This window comes from Elaeis guineensis, chromosome 10 (genome assembly GCF_000442705.2).
Source record: "Elaeis guineensis isolate ETL-2024a chromosome 10, EG11, whole genome shotgun sequence".
NCBI classification, from domain to species: Eukaryota; Viridiplantae; Streptophyta; class Magnoliopsida; order Arecales; family Arecaceae; genus Elaeis; species Elaeis guineensis.
Genome location: NC_026002.2, coordinates 4,055,597 through 4,079,119, shown reverse-complemented (window position 1 = coordinate 4,079,119; position 23,523 = coordinate 4,055,597). Strand labels below are relative to the sequence as shown.

Sequence of the window (23,523 nt, the reverse complement as noted above, 5' to 3'; positions counted from 1 at the left end):
TTAGACTTTCTTTGCAGGTCCCAACGACGATCACGACTTCTTCGACTCCAACCTCTCCGGCGTCAACAAATTTTTGCACCAACAAGATCCATTGCGGAAGAATTCAAATCAAAGCTCTGTCTGCCAAGCTAGTGAAGACGGCAACGAGTCTTTCCGACGGTGGACAGACCATATGTTCTAGTGGTCTAGCTTCCTCACGTCCATTGCATGAATCCGGTCACCGCCCCGCCCTGAGCCCCAGCTGTGCCGAGCGGCGGAGGATCGATGGGTGCCGTCACCCGCCATCCCATCTGCTTCCCCGCCTCCCCTGCTCTCAACCCCATACGCCACCACCCGCGAGTCGTCTTCTCTTCGTCTTCCTCTTCTCCTTGGGTGAGTCCTTGTTTACCTCTTCTTTTCTCTTCTAAAAATGTCATCTTTTTGGAGCTTTGAAGAGAGAATCGAATCCCCGGACACCTCTTTCTCCCCCAATTTGGTTAAACCCTAGTTCGAGCTCGCGGGGAATCGGCGGATTCTTCTCTCATCGGGGCGTCGGGCTGTTCGATTTCGTCCTCTGCAGGCGGCGATTTCGGCCCGAAGAGAAGGTGATGAGCATTTTTCTGGATAAAAATTCCTTTTTTTTTTTTTTGGGAAGAGTATTGGAGATGGATAAAGACTAAAACTATTAGTCCTGCGTGTTTTTAATGGTTATTTCGTTACCTTTTTAATTGGCAGATGTATTCGACCCTGAGCTGAGGCCAGTGCTTGAACTGGCTACCGATGATGAACTGTATGAGCTGCAAAACATTCTTTTTGGGCCAAGGTAAGTGTTTCCCTGAACCATTCTCTTCTCTCATTTTTTCAGGAATTTGTTGTATTACTCTTTATCTGGAACCCATTTTGGAATAGCTAAAGCTTTTCATGATATTTTTGCTATGCTCGATAACCAGCTACTTTACCAGGTTGGATGAGGTACTGAGAACCTCAAAAGGAATGAATTGTTTTGGGTTGAATTCCTTTAGCTTGGTTTATCTGAGAACATTTAATTCTGGGTTGTCCTCAATCCTCATATTCATTTATAGGATTAATAGAATGGTATGAAATCGCATATTGTATGTGATGATATGTAGCAATAATGATCTTTGGATTCGTAAAAGGAGGGAGGTCCCTTTCTGAACTGTGTTAGAGATGAATGCTGATGAGCCTTTTAGCTGTTTGTTGTTGTACTCCTAGGTATATATGCAGGAGCTTACATTGTGCAATGGACGAGGTGGATTTTTCTTACCATACATCCTTTCTTGCCTAATGTTGCAATTACTTAGAATTTGACTCTTTCGGGAAAAATTAAGTCAATGATTTCTATCTGTAGAAATCTTTGATTTTCTATACCTGTTATTTTTCCCCTCAACTCGACCAGGAATATATACAAAAAGAATCATTCTGGACTTGAGTTTGTGCCCTTGGTGGCTATCAGTCTTCAATGAAGATTTCAAAGGTCTCTAGAGTTCATTCTTTTTCAACTTGTTTTAATAACTGTTTACGCTCTCTCCTGATGGATTTTATGTTTTATCTCCAAACAAGAGAGTCCCAATAACTAGTGTTTGACCCCAGTTCATTAAATAGCTTACTTGTCAACACTCACATATAGTTAAAAATAATTAAAATAGTCAATGTGTTGAGAACAAATAAGTATAGTATTTTATGGTATAATTTTAAAATAAAAACAATCAAGCCTAACCTTTGTTGCCAAAATTGGGAGTTCTTGCAAGTTCGGGGAAGCAGGTTTTTTAGAAATACTTTTATAAGAAAGCGCTTAGGATAGGTGTGGGTTCGAGATTTTGGAAAGATGCATTATCCTTGGTAAAAGATCTAGCTGCTAAGTGCCTAACCCGAGACATGGAATTGATTGAAAGCCCACATATTTTGTAGTTTAGGAGAGATAGTATTCATTGAGATAAGAGGGAGAAGCAAAGGGAAATGGAGAAAGAGAGTACATGGAGAAAGCACTTGTGTGTGTCTATAGGTAAATACCGGGGGGGTGGGGGGGAGGAGAGAGGTTGGGGAGGCGGACACAGGGAGGGGGAGAGAGATCATGGATGAAGCACCCGTAAATAGTCATTCCTTACCTTGGCTTCTACAAAATTAGGTTGGAAAGAGAAGTGGTTGAGGAGCTTAAGCAATTGTGTTGAGGAGAATGATGTTGGATTTGTAACTGATGGTGGATGCAAGTGCAATCTAAAGCAGATTTCATGATGTGTGGCGTTGTCTTGGCATTTAGTGTAAGTCTTGCAAGAGGAGGGTGACATGGGGATGCTAGGAATCTTTGGCTTATTGGTATCATACTGGTAGTTGAAGGGTTTAACATAGCTAGGCTTCACACATTGATGAGACAATCTTCTAGCTACATTGTAATATCATAATATCGCCCAATGCTGCCATAGGTTTTTGCTGTGCCTCCGAAGATCCAAGTTGACCAATTTTATGACCCGGTTTGATGCTTGTGCCATCACTCAGATTGACATCACCACCCATTCACATTGTCACACACTTCCTGACATTACTGAAGATGACCCTCTTTGCTATATAGTTGATTCCATCGACTTATTCACAGTGGCATAGACATTTACTTTTTTTTTTTTTACAAGGGAGGCCAAAAGAATCAACTTTTGAATGAATGGCAAATTTCTATATAACTTTTATTCTTTATAATAACTATTAAATAGTATAAACAACATAAGCAAAGATGCTTCCTCTTTAGTATAAATAAAAATAACATTTCATAAAACCTTAATTTATTTTCCATAAAAATTTACTTTTTCCTTATTCTTCATAATGAGAATTCCACCAAAAGTTGGAGTTGTTATAATGGAACTATCAAGCATCAAGCAAGCAAATCAGAACAAGGTGAATGAAAGCAAATGCCACATGCATGTTGTGTGCCTGTGCCACACACACAGAGAGAGAAGGCCGAGTAAGCTAGACTAACTATGAAAATTGGCTTGCTTTAAGCTAGGGAGAAAGGTATCGACAAAGGAAAAAACCCACGAAGGGAAGGAGTTTTGGATTCACCTAATATTGAAATACTAAAACATGCCATAAATTATTAGGTGTAGTGTAACTATCTATAATTATGTCATTCCTATATCTATCAAGTATTGCAATTTTAAACATTCCAACCACCTTTTAACCAAATGGCTAATTGTATATTGCCATTCTTAATTGTTGTTATTCTATATTTTTCTAGAAATACCTTAGAGACTCTACTTGTAGATAAGGTGAACCATATCAACCCAGCTGGATGCCTCTATATTTCAATGAGTGGATGCCTTTTCTGGACTCTTCTCTGGGTTTCTAAATATTATGGTTAAGATTTATTGACAACTTAAGCAAACAATCCTTGGTTGGAATAATTGATGGGGAGGAGCTGCTTGAATAGAAATGGTATGAAAGGTGGCCTCTTATGTTTTATCCAAAACGTGGGGAGTGCTGATGCGGAGGGGGTCGGAATGCTTGAGACTTGAGAGAGTGGGTTCTTATGGAGCCATGCCATGTATCTAAGGGGAAGTTGAAAACTCTGGGGAGGCCATGGGCCTCCTAGCAAAACCTTGGCTTTGCTCTTGCTTGTTAATGGATTTGTTTGAATGTATGATATGCTCAAAGCATGAATCGTAAAATCTACATTAGAGGAACCATCACCTCCAGGGCTCTAGAGGAGTGCAGTGGGGTTATGAGACCATGGGTGAGAGGAGAATAAGAGAGGAGGATGGTGGGGTGGTGGTTGTGGCTTACAACAAATATGCCTAAATGCAAAGAAGAATAGGATTGAATATGTGTAGGGAAGGGGTGGTTATCTGTTAAATGGGATACTCAAGAGAGAGAACTTTGAAACAGGAAAAAAGGGGACAACTCGATCCTCATTTGGTGCAGATTTTAGTTTTTGGATATTCTTTTTTTATTTTCTTAAATTTTTAGATTATTGATTTTCCCTTGGTTCTGTTGTAAAATTGTAAGGTAATTGCAAGATGCATGAAATAATTGTGTTTTATTACTCTGAGTTTGGTTAAAAGTTTAAGAATCTTTCTTTTAGTAAGTGTTTAAATACAGAGTTTAAACTGGAAGAAGGAAGTAATATTTGAAATCAAACAGGGTTGTAAGGATTTCATTAGTACCCAATAGCCTGATAATCTGTCTTAATTGTCAGAAAATATTTAAATTAAGATCTAAAATGTGGTATCATAAGCTTACTGTGTTAGGTTTGGATTTAGCTACATTTGATATGATAGTTAGATGGCAACAATTTAATACAAATTTATTTAAATTTGTGTTATGTAAAGATGCTTTTTTTTTAAAAATTTTAAAATATCTGCATTTTGCATGTTGGCTTGTTATAAATGCCATCCATGGATTTAAGTTAGATACATCAACTCGAGAGAGAATAGATACCTGACATTCATACAAAGCATCATGGTTGTCCATTTGTTTTATTTGGTTACTTAGAATCATGAAAAATGCAAATTAGATATGAATTCTGAGTTATAAAATTGATGCATGCACTGTTCTAAGGTTATGTTGGGTTGAAGGCATTATTCAAATTACACATTGAATATGCCAAGGAAATACACTCGAGGAAAACATAATTTTGAAATTGAGCTATTCAATCTCCAAATCAAACCCAATAGGGAAACATACAAATTAAAATCCAAACTAATTATTCTTTCAGGCTTGAATTCAGATATTCATGATTCCAATCCATGTGCACCCCATATGTTAGAGCCATGAAAAAGTGAATGTTTGATATGTTAAGGGGCGATGCATAGCGGATTATGGTAGACGTAGGAGAAGAGAAGGAAAATCTCTCTTTTTTTCTCTTGAAAACAGATTGCTGTTTGTCACCCTCATTTTCTCTCTTTGCATTTTGCCGAACACATTCTGCCTACAGGCCTTCTTAAAGGCCCAAATCCACATTCAGATCGAAGTTACAATTCAAACACAACTCCAAAAGCATTCCAACCGTTGGATCTTAATCGCAGGCACTGTTGGTCGTTAGATCACGCACATCCGCCTGATCCACGTGCCTCAAACACCTCCTAATTAGCTCTGGACCGTCTGATCTTCACTGGCACTGATTTCAGCCGTCGGATCGCGCAAAATCATCAGAAAACGTGTAGAAAACGCTCGTCGGTCCACCGTGGATCGAGAGAAGCAGCTGGAAAATGCCCGCTCGATCCATGCCTCCCATGGATTGGTGGTCCGCAATGAACCGCGTGAAGTGTCATGGACTGCGCCCCATGAATGCCTGCTAGGCCTCGCCCGTGCGCATTGGCCCGCGCGCATCGCCTGCGACTGGGCCGCGGCCTACTGCAGGTCCTGCTTCTCTATGGGCTCTTTTTTTTCTTTCTTTTCACGTGGGCTCTTTGCTTTTGGGCTTCGCTTCATGGGCTTCCCTAGGTCTCGATTAAGTCCAGTTTGGGTGGATTAGGCTCCACCACCCAATGACTCTCCCACTTGGAGACTAAGACATCCAAACATGCATCCACCTGAAATAGAAAAAATAAACTTTCAAAATATAAATTAGTATTCTATACGACACCTCCATTCAACTAGCTTCGGAGGCCAATTGAAGCCATACACAACCCTAATTTCTCTGCAGTACTATCTTAGTCAACATATCAACTGAATTCTTCGAGCCCTGAATTTTCTCCAGTGACAAGCTTCCATCTTCAAGCAATATCCTGATGAAGTGATATCTCAGTTGTATGTGCTTTGTACTCACATGGAACATGGGATTCTTCGCAAGATGAATAGCACTCTGACTGTCGCTGAATAGTACACTACAATTCTGCTATTTATTCAGTTATTTCAGTAAATTCTGCAATCAAATCATCTCCTTGCTGGCTTTTGTGATTGCAATATACTTCGTCTCGATGGTAGAAAGAGCTGCGATCTTTTGCAACCGTGAAATCCAGCTCACTGCTGTCCCGTCAATGGTAAAAATATATCCAGTTGTGCTCCTCCTGGTGTCAATATCACCACCTAAGTCTGCATCCATGAATCCCTATAGTGTTTGACTGCCCCTCCTGTAGCATAAGCCGACGTCCTTGGTACCTTTCAAGTATCTTAGGATCCACTTGACAGCTTTCTAATGTTGCTCATCCGGATTGACCATGTACCTGCTTATAGCTCCCACTGTATGTGCAATGTCGGGTCTCGTACAAACTATCGCATACATTAAGCTACCAACCGTTGAAGCATAAGGAACCCTTGCCATTCTTTTCAGCTCATCATCATCCTTGGATGATTGTTCCTTTGAAAGCTTGAAATGACTGGCCAAAGGTGTCTTCACAGGCTTTGCATCTGTCATGTTAAACCTTTCCAGCACCTTTTCGATGTAGCTTTCTTGAATCAGCTTCAGTGTGCCTGCCACCCTGTCTCTTTCAATTCTCAGCTCAAGTATCTGTTTTGCTGCGTCCATATCATTCATTGCAAACTCTCTTTTCCATCTTTCAATCTCTCGCATGTTCGGTCTGGCTATCAGCATGTCATCAACATACAAGAGTAACATAATAAAACTGTCATCGAGTATCCTATAATAACGGTAATGATCCTCTTGGCACCTTGCAAGTCATTATTAGTCATGAATCCATCAAATTTCTTGTACCATAATCTAGGAGCCTATTTCAAACCATACAGCTCTTTTTCAACTTGCATACAAGATCTTCCTTATCAGAGATTACAAAGCCAACAGGCTGCTGCATATATATGTCCTCACCTATCTCACCGTGTAAGAAAGCAGTAGTAACATCTAACTGTTCTAAGTATAAATCTTCAGTTGCTACTATACTTAGAATCACTCTAATAGTAGAGAGCTTAACAATAGGAGAAAAAATTTCATTGTAGTCGATATCCTCTTTCTATTGAAAATCTTTAACAACTAATCTGGCCTTGTACCTCTTGCTGCCATCATGCTCTTTCTTGATTTTCTAAACCCACTTGTTGTGTAGAGCCTTCTTTCCTTCCGGTAGTGTATTGAGCTCCCAAGTCTGATTCTTTTTCTAGGACTGCATCTCGTCCTTCATCACCAGCTCCCACTTAATCAAATCTTTGCTCTCCATAGCTTTTTGGTAGCATTCGGGTTCACCGCCATCTGTCAACAACAAATAATTAAGAGAAGGTTAGTACCTTTCTAGTGGTCTTGAGATTTTCGTGGATCTCCTTAACTGAGATGTCTCTGGCTCTGATTCAGGATCTTCATTAGCTCCCTTGACAATATCATCTTCTGTGATATCTTCCAACTCGATCTGTTCTTTCTCCTCAACTAACTGTCCTGCACTGTCAAGAATATCTTTATCCTTGTAGAGACTTTTTTCATTGAAGATCACGTCCTTGCTTCTGATAAATTTTTTGTCTTGCTCGCTCTAGAACTTATAGTCGAATTCATCAGTGCTATATCCAATGAAGAAGCACTTCTGTGATTTTGCATCGAGCTTGTCTCTCTTTTCAGCATTGACAAGCACATAAGAGACACAGCCGAAGACCTTCAGGTGAGATAAATTTACTGACTTTCCTGTCCACTTTTCCTCTGGTAGCTTGTCATTAATAGGAATTGAGAGACCTCTATTTAACAAGTAGGCAGCAGTGCTAACTGCCTCAGTCCAGAACATCTTGGGCAAACTAGCATGAATCCTCATGCTCCTGGTTCTCTCGTTCAAGATTCTGTTCATACGCTCAGCTACCCCGTTCTGTTGTGGCATGCTCAGGATGGTCTTCTCCATCTTGATTCCACTTGCCGCGTAGAATTCTTTGAACTTGGTGCTGTTATATTCGCCTCCATTATCTGATCTCACGTACTTGATTTTCTCACCAGACTCGTTCTCTAGCAGATTTTTTCAATTTCTGAAAGTAGAAAATACATCAGATTTATTCTTCAGAAAATAAATTCATACCTTTCTGGTGGAATCATCGATGAACGTCACATAATATTGTGAGCCTCCAAGGGATGTGACCGGAGAGGGACCCCACACGTCTGTGTGTACAAGCTCCAACTTCTTGCCTTTGGTGTTCTGTCAATCTTGAAAAAACTGACATTTTTCTGCTTTCCAAGAATACAATCCTCGCAGAGACCAACATCAAGAGATTTTAGACCTGTCAGCTTGCCGTTCTTTAATAGTACTTGCATTCCTTTCTCGCTCATGTGATCCAGTCTGTAATGCCACAACTTTGAGTCTGTCTGTGCCAGTGCCACTGAATCTTTGACATTACTCGTCATGTAGAAGGTATCCATCTTGCTTTCTCATGCTATCACCATAGCACCTTTGATGATCTTTCAAGAGCTACCAACAAAAGTTGTAATGTATCCCTTAGCATCCAACTGTCCAACTAAAATCAGATTCCTCTTTAAACTTGGGACATGTCTGACATTCTTGAGCTTCCATACCGACTGGTTCAGCATCTTTATGTGCACATCACCTTTCCCCACAACATTCAACGGCTCATCATCAGCAAGATAAATCTTTTCGAAGGTAGTGTAATTCAGCATACTCCTTTTGTGAGGTGGAGTGAAACGAAGCTCCGGAGTCTAGGATCTATGACTCCATCGGACTGTCCGCACTGAGGACCAGAGCATCAACAGTTGCCTCTGTTGCTGCATTGACAGATTTCTCGTTCTGTCCTTCATCCTTTCTTGCCCAACAGTTCTTCCTGGTGTGCCTTTTCTTATCGCAATGTCAACAACCATCATCTTTCAGTCTTGATTGGCTCTTCTGTTTAGACTTGGACCTCCCATGGCCTTTGTTGCATTGTGTAGTCCTTTCTCTGCCTTCTTGAGTAAATAAGGCAGAACTAGAGTTCCTTTTGGATTCTTTCCTTCGGATATCTTCATTGAGAATCAGGTTCCAGATCTCTTCAATTTCAGCTTGCTTGAGCTGCAAGAACTACTCACCGCTGTCACAGTGGTACCCCAACTCTCGGGCAAAGAAGATAGTAAAATTAAAACACGAACTTCATCCTCAAAACTAATATCAGCAGAGCTTAATTGACTAGTAATCAAATTGAATTCATTGATGTGATCAGTAACAGACGCACCTTCGAACATCTTTAAATTGAATAGACGACGCATAACGTATACCTTGTTGGAGGCCGAAGGTTTCTCATACAGGTTAGATAGAGCCTTCATCAAATCAGCCATCATCTTTTCCTCCAGGATGTTGAATGCGATGTTCTTGGCCAACATCAAATGAATGCTTCTCAGAGCCTCGCGGTCCAATAAATCCCATCTGCTTGTGACATGTGTTCAGGTTTCTTTCCTCCAAGAGGTAGATGAAGCCTCTTCTGATACAAATAATCCTCAATTTGCATCTTCCAAAAATCGAAGTCTTTTCCATCGAACTTGTCAATCTTGACCTTTTCTTTGTCTCTTGCCATCGCTCCCACTCTCTCTCAAGCCTGAAGCTCTGATACCAGTTGTTAGGGGGCGATGCACAGCGGATTACGGTAGTCGCAGAAGAAGAGAAGGAAAATCTAAAAAATACACGAGCACAAAACAAAACACAGGATTTTACGTGGTTCAAAATCTCTTGCTCCTACGTCTACGGCCGCACAGAATAATATTTTTCACTATTAAAATAATACAGGAAGTTTACAACCGAGGTTCTTTGTTGTTCTCATCTTTTGTTCTCATCTTTTGTAAACTTCCTGTATTATTTTCATAGTGAAAAATATTATTCTGTCCGATCGTGGACGTAAGAGTAAGAGACTCCGAATCACGTAAAATCCCTTGTGTTTTGTTTTGTGCTTGTGTATCTTTTCAGATTTTCCTTCCCTTCTCCTATGACTATCGTAATCCGCTGCGCATCACCCCCTAACATGATAGACTCTATTAACTGTCTTTCCTTTGCAAGTCCATCCAGTGAGACTGAGTGGTGTCATAGATTTAATCGAATATGATGCCTTTACTTTTAAATGAAAGGGAAAACCCTATTTCCTTTTTAACATTGACTTCTATTGGCCTCAAATCCAACAAATCCAACTTGGAGGCTTTATCCATCTACTTAGGGCTGGCTATGCAAATCCTCTGTCATTGTCTCATCTGATCAAGAGCTGCATTAATGTGAGGTTCAGATAGCTTCAAGGGCATTTTTGGCTGATGAAAAAGAGATGGCACCCATACCTTTGCAAAAAGGTTATCTAGATGCTTCATTCTGAAGCCAACTTTAATGACATCTTGATAGCTTCAAAACCTCAATAAAGTAAAATAGAATAGGCAATATTTAAAATTGCCAGTCCCCTATTTCTGTAAGAATGACATTACAATTTTTTTTTTTTTTCCTTTTTAAGGCTGGTTTTCACTTCACTGTCAGCATCTCCTGTGCAGTTATCTCCACCTTACAAATAGAATCATGGGAGTTGTAGTAACTATTACAATAGCATTATAGAGATGGTAATGGAAGCAAGCATTTTGCATATCTTCTTAATCTTGTGGATAGTTGAAGCATGTAAATTTGGTTTTGGCGGTTTCATGAAGGTTTCAAATCCGAAAAAGAAAGATAGAAAAGCCAATCGCATACATACAGCAAATTCTTTTTTGTTTTTACTGCAGCTACTTTCAGCTCTTTAGTCCATAGAGTACTCAAATGGAACATCCTTATCTGTATACTGATTCAGATTGAATTGTATTTTCTGCAGCTACTTCAGTCCTTTGCTAAAATCGATCACAAGCAGAAGAGATGCTGATTTTGCTACGGATGGAGAGGCTATCGAGGGACGGGAAGATTTTATAGCACATTTGGAGTCAAGGTTCTTGTACCTTGCAGCAGATGCCCGTTCAACACTGCGGTGAGTGAAGTTGTTTAGATTTCGAGTTTATGTGCTTGGCAACTTTTAGTCAATTCAAACTGTGATTCTATACTTGTTCTCCTGTTTTCTTCCTTTCGCAACCTTAGTCTATAGTCTATACCATGTTATCAGCATTATTGCTCTCAATTTCTTATATATGGTAAAGGCTTTTTCCAACACTCTTTCTTTTCTTTTTTTGTAAAAAAGGTAGAAAGTAGAAACCAACTAAATTTTAGTTTCCTGTACTGTGCCTTTTTGTATAAGTGTCTGATGGCTCTGATCTTTTTTATGTCTATTGTTACAAGGGGTTGGAGACCATCTTACAGAAATGTCTTACTTGGTGTGAGAAGAAAACTGGGTATTCCATGTTTGAAAAAATTGTCAACAGAAGACCTTGAAGTTGAAATTTTTCTTCACATGTTGAATGAATATGCAAGGTAATTTTTATGAATTTTGCCTGCCAACATAACAAAAAATAAGCTTAGGAAAAAAGAGATAAACAAATTCAAGTGTGGCATCTTTCCATCTCAATGGAAAGTGAAATGCCATTTGAGCTAATAATTCAAGTCTGATATGTGCTGGCAATAAACCGATACTTTAAACTAAAAATTATTGCACAGGTGACTTGTGACAAGGACTATTTGATGCAGAGACCATGATATAAATTCACTATTATGAAGTTATACTGGATGCCCAGATGAGTGAAGAAATCGAAAAACACAAAACAAAACTCCTCTTTGATATAGGATCACCATACTACAAGTGAATTATCTTTGCAGTCATAGAAAAATCAGATTGAATCATGCGGTCACTTTATTTTGCTTACTATTACATCATTGGCATAGCAATAGATTCATGTCTTGTTGCACTTGAAATCTTGCATATTGTCCGCCCTTGAACTACAAGCTTGAAAATTCCATGTGAGTTCTCAATGTACACCTCTTCACCCTTTTTTGTCTTTGGTCTGAGCTTACTAAATCTCATCTACATGATATATATCCTTAATCCACCATATTCACTGTACCCATGATATACATGAGATGATATCTTAGGTTCTGTTTTGTTCCCAAATGAAAATGAATAGACCCGAATAAAGTCCACTTTTCAGCTTTATTCAGACAAAGAACCTTTTTTGGGCTTTTGAATAAAGCCCTAATAATGAAGGGCACTTCTGTGATTTTAGAAAAACTGAAAAGCACCTTTTGATTAACCAGGTTAAAATTTTTCTTTTCTTTTCCTTTTTTTGGCGTGGGGGAGGGGGTGCTGAATAAGTTTAATTGATTAATGAGGAATAGGTACTTATTTGAATAAAGTTATTCGAATATGATGGTTATTCAGGAACCAAACACAACCTTAAAGGGATAACTGCAAGTATACTTGTGGCTCATGGTACAAGTTAGCTGCCAATGTGAAGTGGCTAGATTGTTGCCTAAGGAACCTACCTGTCTGCTTATGTGGTCATGACTTGATTCTTCAACACCATATTCTTCAATTTGGAGGATGAGGGTGTAAGCACTAGTGACATAAACTTAATGATGGAATATAATTTTTGTGGCAACATATATGGACATGAGGCTATATTAAGTTCAGAAAATATCATAACACTATAGTGTATCTGCTATAAAAAAAAAGAAGGGATGGTAAAGTTGAGAGGTGCTTCTAGGATATTATAATTTTCCTAAATGTCCTCAATACTAAGTTTAACTTCATGATACAAAGGCCATCAAATTTATGGATGTCAAGAGGTTGGATAAAATTAGAAATGACAATATGAGATAAGCCAACATAAGCCATGTGTGTTTGCAATTGACTTTGAGGAGGCCCTGTTAGAGAATGTACTCAAATTGTGTTGGTCAAGAAAGTGAACGAAAAAATGATTGATTGTTGGAATAAGATTACATCAAGGTTGCATTTGGTAGCTAGCAATCTATCAAGATTGCTGGCAATTTAAAGTGGGCCCATCAGATTACTGTGTTTGATATGCTTTTTGGGTGGTAATCTAAATTATCTCTCAGGAGATAATTTGGATTGCCTTGGGGAGAGGTGGCTATCCAGATTATCACTTGTTTGGCAATGTTGCAAAAAAAATTTTGGATAAAATTATCCCTAAAAAAAAAAGATCACACAAAGCCCATCCCTCCACCCCCCTCCCCGATGTCTCTCACCCTCCCCTTATTATATATAATAATATGATATAATATATTACAATATAATATACTATTATTATATTATTATTATATTTTTATAGTAACTATATTATATTACAATAATATAATATATGATAATATACTATAATATATAAATCTTATTATATATAACAATAAATTATATTATATTATATTATTATAATATTATATTACTATATATTATTATATTATTATAATATATTATAATAATATATATTATATTATATTATATTATATTAATATCTTATATTAATATAATATACCTTAATATAATATTATTATATATAATAATATAGTATATTATATTATATAATAATAATTTATTATTATATTATCATATAATATTATATATTATATTAATATATGTAATATATATTATATAAATATTATTTTACATAACAATATATTAATTATATTGTTATATTATTATATTATAATATATTGTAATGTACTAATATATGAATATTATAATATATTATAATAATATCTTTTATTAATATAACATAATGTAAAATATAATATTATTATATATAATAATATAGTATAATATATTATATCAGCATATTATATTAAAAGAATATAATATAATATATTATATTATAATAATTTATTGTAATATCATAATATAATATTATAATATGCTATATTAAAATATATTATTTTATATTATATTAATTATATAAATATCATTAATATTATATTACTATAATTATTATATTATTATTATAATATATTATAATAATATATATTATATTATAGCAATAACTTATATTAATATAAAATAGTATATAATATAATATTATTATATATAATAATATAATATAATATATTATGTTATAATAATTTATTATTATATTATCATATAATATTATATATTATATTAATATATTGTAATATATATTATATAAATATTGTTCTATATAACAATATATTAATTATATTGTTATACCATTATATTATAATATATTGTAATATATTAATATTAATATAATAATATAATAATATCTTTTATTAGTACAACATAATATTAATATAATATTATTATATATAATAATATAGTATAATACATTATATTATTATATTATTAAAATTATATTATTATTATTAAAATAATATAATATAATATATTATGTTATAATAATTTATTATAATATCATAATATAATATTATAATATACTATATTAAAATATATTATATTATATTATAATAATTATATAAATATTATTATATATAATATATTATTATTATAAGGTTAAAGGGGTATTTTAGAAATTTGATTTCATATTACTGGTAATTTGATTGTCATACCAAACATGTCAATCAAGATTTTCAGTAATTTTACTGCAACGTTACCTACATGTACCAAACACAGTAATCAACATTACTGATAATTTAATGGTGGTAATCTATCTTGAAGGCAATCCAGATTACCATCGAAGATTGCCTGGCGATGCACCAAACGCAATCCAAAGCTTTTATGGATCAAGACTTGTTCCATCAAAGTCTTTGGGAATTACAGGCTTGTTGGTGCTAGTGAGAACTCTACCTAATTTGTTATGTAGATTAAGTCCATACAACTAGAACTTACCTTCTTAGGTTCCTTTGGACTTTGGTAGCATATAAATGACAAGTTTTGATACTGCAAACTACATGTGTCATCGGTCATCCTATTACATATATCAATATCTTTTGCATGGATTTAAACAGAGAGATACAGGTTGTCCTGTGGGAGCTGGCCCTGATGGTAGGCAGCCCTCTCATTAATGCATGTGATGCTAGACAGCCCTCTCATTAAGAACTCGTGGTACATACTGGTGACATTCCCACAGTGTTTCTAAGAAAAAATTATAAAAAGAACAGGGAGATATAGGTCACTTTACAAAATGTAGAACTTGTGGTACATAACTACCAAGTGAGATATGCTGATGTTAAACATGGCTATGTATATGTATATATGCTACGCATGTATGTTAGTTATAATAATTGTACATATATAGTTAAAGATGGTAAGTGGATCGAATTGAATAAGAGATGTGATGTTAACCATGGCTATATATATGTATATATGCTACATATGTACGTTAGTTATAATAACACTACATCCTTGAGATGGGCGAGTGGATCTAATTGAATAATAGATGCCTTACCTATGATTAGCATGTCATTATTGTTGTAATTGACATGAATGAAATTGCTAACAATGGAACGGATGTTTTAGATGCTCTTAGCTATGATTACATTGTCTTCAATGAATATAATAATATGATTTTAATTGTAACTCAGGGATTTAGAAAGATAACTTCCAACCATGTAGAAGGATATGCATTTATTAGCTACTATCTCCCTAAAACAAACGCACCATCTCTTCTTTTTAGGAGATACTCGAGATCAAGATTCGTTGTCTTGGTATCGGATCCCGTATTAGTACCATCTTATTACAATATCAGTATGCAGTTTGGTACGGTCCGAGATAGCATACTGATTTTGAGATAGCATACCAATACAAGACTGGTATGATATGATATGCCCCATACCAGATGGTACAACAAAACATGCTCGAGATAGTTCGATGTACTAGAAAAATGTTGGCTGATAGCTTGATCTTACAATATTATCAATCTGATAGTCTGATGTAGAAAGAAAATAATGATCCTTTTTTTATAGAAAAGGATGGGAATTTTCATACGTTTATTTCACAAGAAAATAGTAATATTACCATCAATGGAAGCACTCTAATATAAAATTACAAATGTTGTTTTCATATCTCGTTGGAGCAACTGGGGCCCACAACACTAAAAAATTAACCTCCCTAATAATGTCATCCGCTGAAGATTGCATTGCCCTAGAGATTCTACCTCTCCTTCCAGATGCTCCACCTATCTTCCATCACCAACATATTCTAGCCCTGTCTGAGATTTTTCCTCATTCTTTTCTTTTTCCCTCCAGATGCCCCAAATTGACCATAAACACCTAGGCCATCTGCTGGTATTCATCCCACCTTAGAAATATCTCTGCATCAACTTAGCGAATTGGAATTTGATAAGTAAATTATAACTTATCTTCTTGCAGCTGTTAAGGTTTAAAATTATTCCTTTTAAAACCAGCCATGAGAAAATCTTGACTTTCTCTGGTACAGGAACTTTACATAAAACAGGGAAGTAATGATTATTTTGAATGATAGATCTCAAATATCTCCTTCCATCTATATTTGTTGGATTTATATATGTTAACAGAGCTGTACCAACTTCTCATACGATGCAAATTGCTAACATTGTAATTTCGAAGTTAGGATTGAGACCAAGAATGAGATCAGATGGAGGGAAACATGAATTTTATGTTGTTTAGAGTTCAATGTAGTGTATGAATGAGAGTGAGAGGAGCATCATACTGATTTTCCTGCTGGTTAGGAGCTGTGCCAAGGTTCACTATCTTGGTACCAGACCCGTATCGATGCCATGTTATTACAGTGTCGTGTGTGGGGTTCGGTATAGCACAGTAGTGTTGGTACGATATATTAGTATTGGTATTGTATGGTACGGCATACTAGTACCATATCTTTATGGTATGGTACGTCCCATATCGGGTGGTATAGCATGGTGCGGCAAACGCTGCTGTGCACTTATGAATAGATTTTAAAATACTGTTAGTATCGTGAGATTCTCCATATTTCTAATTAATGCATAATGGAGATGGTTGACATCTAGCATGAACGAAATTGCAACAAACTACCATATTAACTATGTCATGGTTTTCTTTTCTTTTTCTTTTTTTTTCAAAGTAACATGACTGTACTTCCCTTGGAAAAGATTCCCTTTCTCTCCTATCCCTCTTCAATGTGGGTATCAGATTCTTTTTCTTTTTTCTTTTTTTTTTTGTGATTTTTGGATTTGTTTCTGAAATCAGCAATGAGATGGGCCCCGTTTCTTTTCCATGGGATGACACCAAGATTTCAAATGGTCATGGAAGTCTTGAAGTTGGACTGAGCCAGTGGAAGGTGCACACCTTTTCTGCATTGAGATTTGGGGCAAAACAACTCCAGCAAATATTTCTGAAGGTTTTTTTCTTTGGAAACTTTGTATTCAGCTAAATATGTTCTATAGTCATTGTGCTATCTTACTTAATCTGTTCACCTCTCAATAGGGTGGCGGCATGTTAACAGTGACAAAGATTTATGAAATGGTATGAAGGCATTTTGCATGTCATGGCATGTGGTCTTACCTTTTCTTGCAACGTCTTAATTTTTCTTTTTCTTTTTCTTTAATGATAGGTAGCTCAGAACCTATCTGGAAAGATGCTTTTGGAGGCTGCAAACTATGAGATAAAGCATGAGATTATAAAACGGGTATAAAATTTCATACTTTTTTCAAACTATTATGCAACTTCTTATTATCCAGTTAATAAGTTTTTTCCTTTGACTTTGCTAATTTTTAACTTAGAATGAATAAAGTTAATCCATGTAGCTTGATTGATTATGATGTCTTCAAAAATCAGTTCAGTTTGTGATATATTTTTACATACTGCACCATGTTGTTGACAAGGTTTGTACATGTGCAACTATTAACCTCATTAAAATCTTGGGCTATGTTTTGTAGAAACCAGTTTTGTGTTAATATCCAGATTATATACGCATGCTATGTACCTGTCTATTCTAGTGTTATATTATGTGATATTAAAACTCTGTTAGCAACTTGAGAGAACCTTTGTACTTTTCCCCTTCTTTTCTTTGCTAATAGTTTTTCCAAATTATGTCATGACCATGGGCTTACCTTTGGTCTATTTAATTAGTAAGATGCAGTTATTTTTTGAGCTTTGAGATTGAAATGAACTTGATAATCCCTTGATACCTTTTCTTGCATTTACATACATATGTACATACATATGCGTGCGTAATTAAAAAACATATGTGGCAGCTTATGATGCATATGTAATACATCGAAAAACACTTTCATCTTGATGTTAAATCATGTCCTTTATTTTTCCCCATGAAACCATAATGGAAAATTTCCCAGTGGATCTGACAATAACTAGATATGCTATTCTGATTAGTAACTTGATCTGCCATTATCTGATTGCATATCCTGAACTCTTAGGAAGTACTAAAAGTTTCCTGATAAGTATTGATCAATTAATTGGGTGAACAGTTCATTGAAAATAAAAAAATTGTATGGCTGCATGATGTTTATATGAGTCTCAGTGAATGTTTGTTTTTTTCCTAACGGTATGTAAAAACTTAGAAAAGAATTTGGTAAATGAATTATTTGTTCCATTTAGTTGTGTTACATAAAATCAATCAGGCAAATAAAAGTATGGACTATATTGAAGCTACTAGATTTTATTGATTTCTCTCTGTACCTTTGGGGTTAAGACTAGAGAAAGAAATATACCAGATTTTGAGTCATGGCATTCTGACAGATATTGTCCTACTACCTGGATATTGCTAGTTTTATTGCTTACTATTTGTTTGTTGCTTGCTTGTTGTTTTTCTTCTCATATTTGCATTAGAAAGTCTAATCATTCAGAAAAAGAAAATATTACTTTGCGATTATCCTTTCATGAATTGATAGCACCTACTGTCGTAGGTGATCATGCTATTGATCTTAGAAATAAAGGAATATTTTGAAGGTTCTGTAATTGGTGTTAGAATAAGAAATGGGATTTCATAACTTATTCTGACAAACAAGTACATCTTCATATTATACTATGGTAAATGGCTTCCTTTTCAAACATGTTTTCTTGTGGCCATCAGGGTGGACAATTGGCAGCTGTCAGCCTGGAGTCCAGAGCAGCTGCTCTTGCTGCAAGACAGGTTATTCTTTCTTGAGGAAGGCTCTTACACATTAAAATCAATATTTTTTTCTCCATGCCAGCTTGCATTGAATTGGAAATGTGAATGCAAATTTGAATGATGTCTCAATTTTCGGTGTGGTGATATTATACTAATTCTGCTATTTCATTATTTTTAACGTGTGCAGGGCTTGTGTCGGGCTGCAACACAATATCTTGGGCTTAGGAGTTTGATGATGTTACTGGGGCCACTGTATGTGCTTTCTTCTTTAATTGTTGTTTTTTAAAAAAAAAAAAATTTCAAACACATTCATTGGGAAAGTTTATTTGTTTGCTGCAGATAGTGGGCACTTGATGCCACATTTCATTTCATCACTTGAGCATTAAACTCGCTACACACAAAGCATTCTTAAAATGACAATTTGGGTCATGTAACATGAATGAATGAATGAGTTTCTTTTCACTTAGTTTCCTCTGTGATGCAAAGTTGGGTTTGAGGCCAAGGAGTGAGTCAGGGGTATTTTATCTCTTCCTTCTATCCTCTCATCCTACTTCCCAATCCTGTTTATTTTCTGATTTGAGGTGTTTTCACCATCTTTGCTGCAAAAACCCTAAATCTAAGCCACTAAATCCTTAAAATCGTATAGCTAGCTATTCCACCTTTAGCTCTTTTCCACTTCTTCTCTCTCAACCCAACCCATATAAAGGGCTGCTATGACTCCGTAAAGTAGCATATTCATTGAATGTTTTGTCCATCTTTGGTTCTTTGCTACGTTATTTTTAGCAGCTTTCCTAAATTACTGATTAAGGGATGTATTCATGCTATACTTCTGATTTGAGTTGGAGGCGTCTAAAAACTTGAAGGTGCCCATCAGATGGCATACAGAACTCATTCGAAGGATTTATCCATCTTTGATTCTCTACTACATAATTGTTAGGCGCTTTCCTAATTTGCCGACTAGGAACTTATTTGTGCTTTACTGCTGACTTGAATTGGAGGCTTCTTAACCCATCAGGCGACATACAAACCCCATCTCATAAATATTTTCTTCAATATTGTTCTTGTAAGTGTTTTCTATCAGCAGAGTTGTGGGCTATTCACTGAATAATGTAAATCTGATCACAGCTTTAGTATTCTAAAGCATCATTTTAGGTCGTAAGGTGCATTGCATATTAGTACCTTCAAGTGTAAATGTGTTGAAACTTGAAAAGTCTTCTAGTCTTCAGTTTTTGCTATCACTGTTTTAGCGTTTGTACATTGTATCACCAAAGACTGCATATAGGGTCCATCTCTTTAGGTTGTCCTATGTGAAAATGGTAGCCAACATCTGTAATTGCATGAAAGGAAGTCTGAAGTCATTTTTGTTTTTATAGTTTTGGTGATAGTGCTTCATGACTGAATGTATGCCAGACATGGTTGTCAAACAGTCGGAAAACTGAAGACTTTGTTCTGTCACTGATCTAGATGGTTAACAACCCTATAGAAGGTGGGCCAAAGGCAAGGTGAGCATAGTTTCTAAGGAGACAAAGGGCTTCCAAACGAAAGTATTAATATATGAATAATGTGGGATAGTTCCAAATGGTCGTACTGTGTCTTGCAACATTTGCTGCCATAGGATACCTTAGTTAGGAAGGTGTGAAGCCAATGCAAGGGGTACTGCAATACTTGGAAGAAAATAGTGCACAATGAGGATGTGCAATTGATCATACTAGTCATGCAAAATGGAAGTTTCAGTTTTGTTGCATCATGGCATGGGTCTGGTCTTCAAGACTGAAGACAAAAAAGATTTTGCTTTGTGGAATAAGGTGTCATAGTGCATCTAGACTTTCTAGGTTTTCTGAGTAGTGTTCATTTTAGACAAGTAGTGTAGGTAGGATGTGAAGGAGAGCCTCTTTTATAAGCTAGCTTTGAAGCAAGCTGTGAAGATCTTGTGAGAGTAGCAAAAGCTTATGGTTCTATTTGTGCCTATTTGTGAGGTTCAGTTCAAGTGTCCCAAGTGGTGTCTTAGTGAAGTTCCTGACCAAGTGTCTTAGTGGGTTATGCTTCATGAACACACCAGGCATTGGGTGAGGGTGACTGATGCACAAGGAGCATTTCGTTAGTGAACTCTGGCTCAGAGCCTGGTTGAGGCCAAATATCAATTCAATTTTGCTACACTCGAAAGGCCACCTAAAATTTGGAAATGCATGAGTATTGGATTTTCTATTCAAAAAATCATAAAAGAGAAAAGATAATGTATCATCTTTTACTACTATGTCAGTCTTGAAGTTCATTTGTCCCACTTAATGTTTAACGTCCACCTTAAACATTTTGCTATAACCTTTCCTAGCATTATATTGCCAGTTGTGGGTCCTCTTGCGTGTCAAGTCAGGGAACCATGATACAGTGTCAACTTTATACAATGCCCATATCATGGTACTTCAATTGGAGTTTGTCAGCAACTTTCATATTCACTTCTCTGAGGATTTTTAAGTATTAAAGGTTTGCTGTGGTATCTAGCTCATGGTAGAGACAATGAATGGTATTGAATATTATTTTGTCAAATAGGCTTTAAGATATTCTCGCCACTATTCTCATTAGTGATGTTACAAGCAAGATTGCTTATTTCTTAATCAGAAATAAAGTTCAGGGTGTCTTGCTCTGGGCCAAAATGATACCTGAGAATCTGAGATATTGCTCCTGCTTCAGTGGGTCCAGTTTGTTTTTTTTCAGTAGTTTAAACAATTTGCTGTTTAACTTGAGCTGATATGTGTTTTTTTACCTTATCACACCATCATGGAAGGAAATCTGTGAGAGCAGGCCAGTGATTTTGAATGTCACGGTGAGTCATGTAGTATCTAGTTATGCCAAAGTGGTGCTTGCTTGCATGGAAATTATGATTTCTATTTTTTTGTTCTGAATCTTTTTTATCATCTGTAATCAAGCATCCCGTGACCAACATAATGAATTTGTTCTTGAGATTGCTTGCTCGTCCTGCTTTCTGATATGCTTTTGGTTTTCTCCAACAGTGGCTTGAGAATACAAGCTATTTCAGATACTTGTGAGCTGGAAAAAGATTTTAACCTAGGAATTGCCTGTTGTACTAGTCTGCTTGGTTGTTTGCTCATCTCGCTTGTTCTCTTTGTGCTGATTCTAACATTATGCAGTCTCAATAAAATCAATACAATAAGTTTATTGTTTTATGAAGGATTAATTCAATTAACGACCTTATTTTCTGCTTATAGCCTCTTGACTGTTACTTTCAATTGAGATGTTTGAAGATGGGGCCTGGGTTACTGGGATTTAAGCCATCTGCAATTCCCTTCTCTAGGATACTATTTATTTTCTGTTCAACTTTGTTTAGTAATTAAGTTACTCATGGTTCTAACCTATGGGGCATGGCTTGGAAATTTATCCTTAGATGTGAATTGAGGTGAACCATAACCATATAACTCTATAAAATTAGATGATTTGATTCTTCTATTGGAGGGTTATTTGCTGCTGTCTGATGGAAATTGTTTGCAGGATGTGGGGGACATTCCTGGCAGATATAGTAATTCAAATGCTTGGCACTGATTATGCTCGGATTCTGCGGGCAATCTATGCCTTTGCTCAGGTAAATTTTAGTCTTTTTATATGTGCATGCCAACTGCATTTCGAATGGTGCAACAAAAATTGAGTGATTCTTTGAACAGATCCGCCTCACGTGAACATATGGCTGGACGTCCAAACAATGATTAATGAGTTGACCATTTTCCATTTTGCATATCAACTTCATGTCAGCCTGGGTTAACTTAGCACATATTGGATTAATGGAAGCCGCCACCATGCTGTTCATATTATGGTGGGCACTGCCCCTTTTTCTGAGCTCTGTATTTTCTGTATTTTTTTTTAATTTTTTTTGTAGATTATAGCTTCTTTGAGCCAACTTCCTTCAACGTCATGTTGTGTATGAAATAAAAAACATTCTACAAAGCAGCTTGGAATAATGTAGTTTGACTGGTGGAGAGATTCAACATTTGCCTGCTTGGAAAAATTTGTGACTGGTGGAATAACAAGGATAATTCTCTGATCTCTTAATCAAAATGGACCTTATAAGTAAATTTCTACATGGGAGGGTTGTTTGAGGTCAATCTTAAGCAGGTGTTTTGATAGTTATCTACTTACCTTTTATCATACATCATGCATGGTTGAGGAACATAAACTGATATCTGAATTGATCAATGATGGGCAAAAGGAAGGTGAGAGGAAGTGGGGATGGCCAAGGAAAAGCAGGAATGATTTAAGAGATTGATCTGATAATTGTTGGAATCTTTTCAACCGAAGTCCGATGATCATTTAAGTGTTGGCAGCAGGAAGTGCTATTCGTCGGCAAATTGGGCAGCCCAAGATTGACCATGTTCCTTTAATGCATAGAAACAAAATCTTGGTCGTGTAACTTTTGGTTTAAGAGCATTTAAAATGTATTAACATTGTGGATGCTGAATTCATATCTATGTTACAGGCCGAAATTGTTCATGTGGATATCTAGCTGAGAAAGGCTGTCTATCAAATATCTGCCTGATTCAAGGACAAATGGAGAAGGGCATAAGGATCTACAATAGGAGTTGTCCAAGATCTACCTTCGAAGCCAATGGTAGGGAAAATCCTGTCATTGATGGCAATGAGATAAGAACCAAGTACCTCAGCCTTGCTATAAATTGGGTGTCTGATTATGAATTTCTAGAAAAGCATATCATCACTCTGGGTCTTGACCAAGGTTTA

General features: G+C 36.1%; 1 protein-coding gene across 3 annotated transcripts; it reads left to right on the top strand.

Annotated features, from left to right (window-relative positions):
• The first annotated feature begins 90 nt into the window (after window positions 1-90).
• LOC105053328 (uncharacterized) lies at window positions 91-22,870 on the top strand. Of its 3 annotated transcripts, XR_012134781.1 has the most exons (13): window positions 91-372; window positions 488-584; window positions 715-802; window positions 10,660-10,809; window positions 11,115-11,246; window positions 16,899-17,049; window positions 17,136-17,174; window positions 17,263-17,337; window positions 18,742-18,801; window positions 18,968-19,032; window positions 21,563-21,601; window positions 22,285-22,375; window positions 22,455-22,870. XR_012134781.1 is itself a non-coding variant. In XM_073244363.1 (12 exons), the coding sequence occupies exons 1-12, from the start codon at window positions 265-267 to the stop codon at window positions 22,467-22,469; spliced, it is 1,071 nt and encodes a 356-aa protein (XP_073100464.1). In that variant the 5' UTR covers window positions 91-264; the 3' UTR covers window positions 22,470-22,870. The 3 variants fall into 3 exon arrangements, 2 of the variants coding, with proteins under 2 accessions (XP_073100464.1, XP_073100465.1); XM_073244363.1 differs by lacking the exon at window positions 21,563-21,601; XM_073244364.1 differs by lacking the exons at window positions 11,115-11,246; window positions 21,563-21,601.
• Window positions 22,871-23,523: the final 653 nt, after the last annotated feature.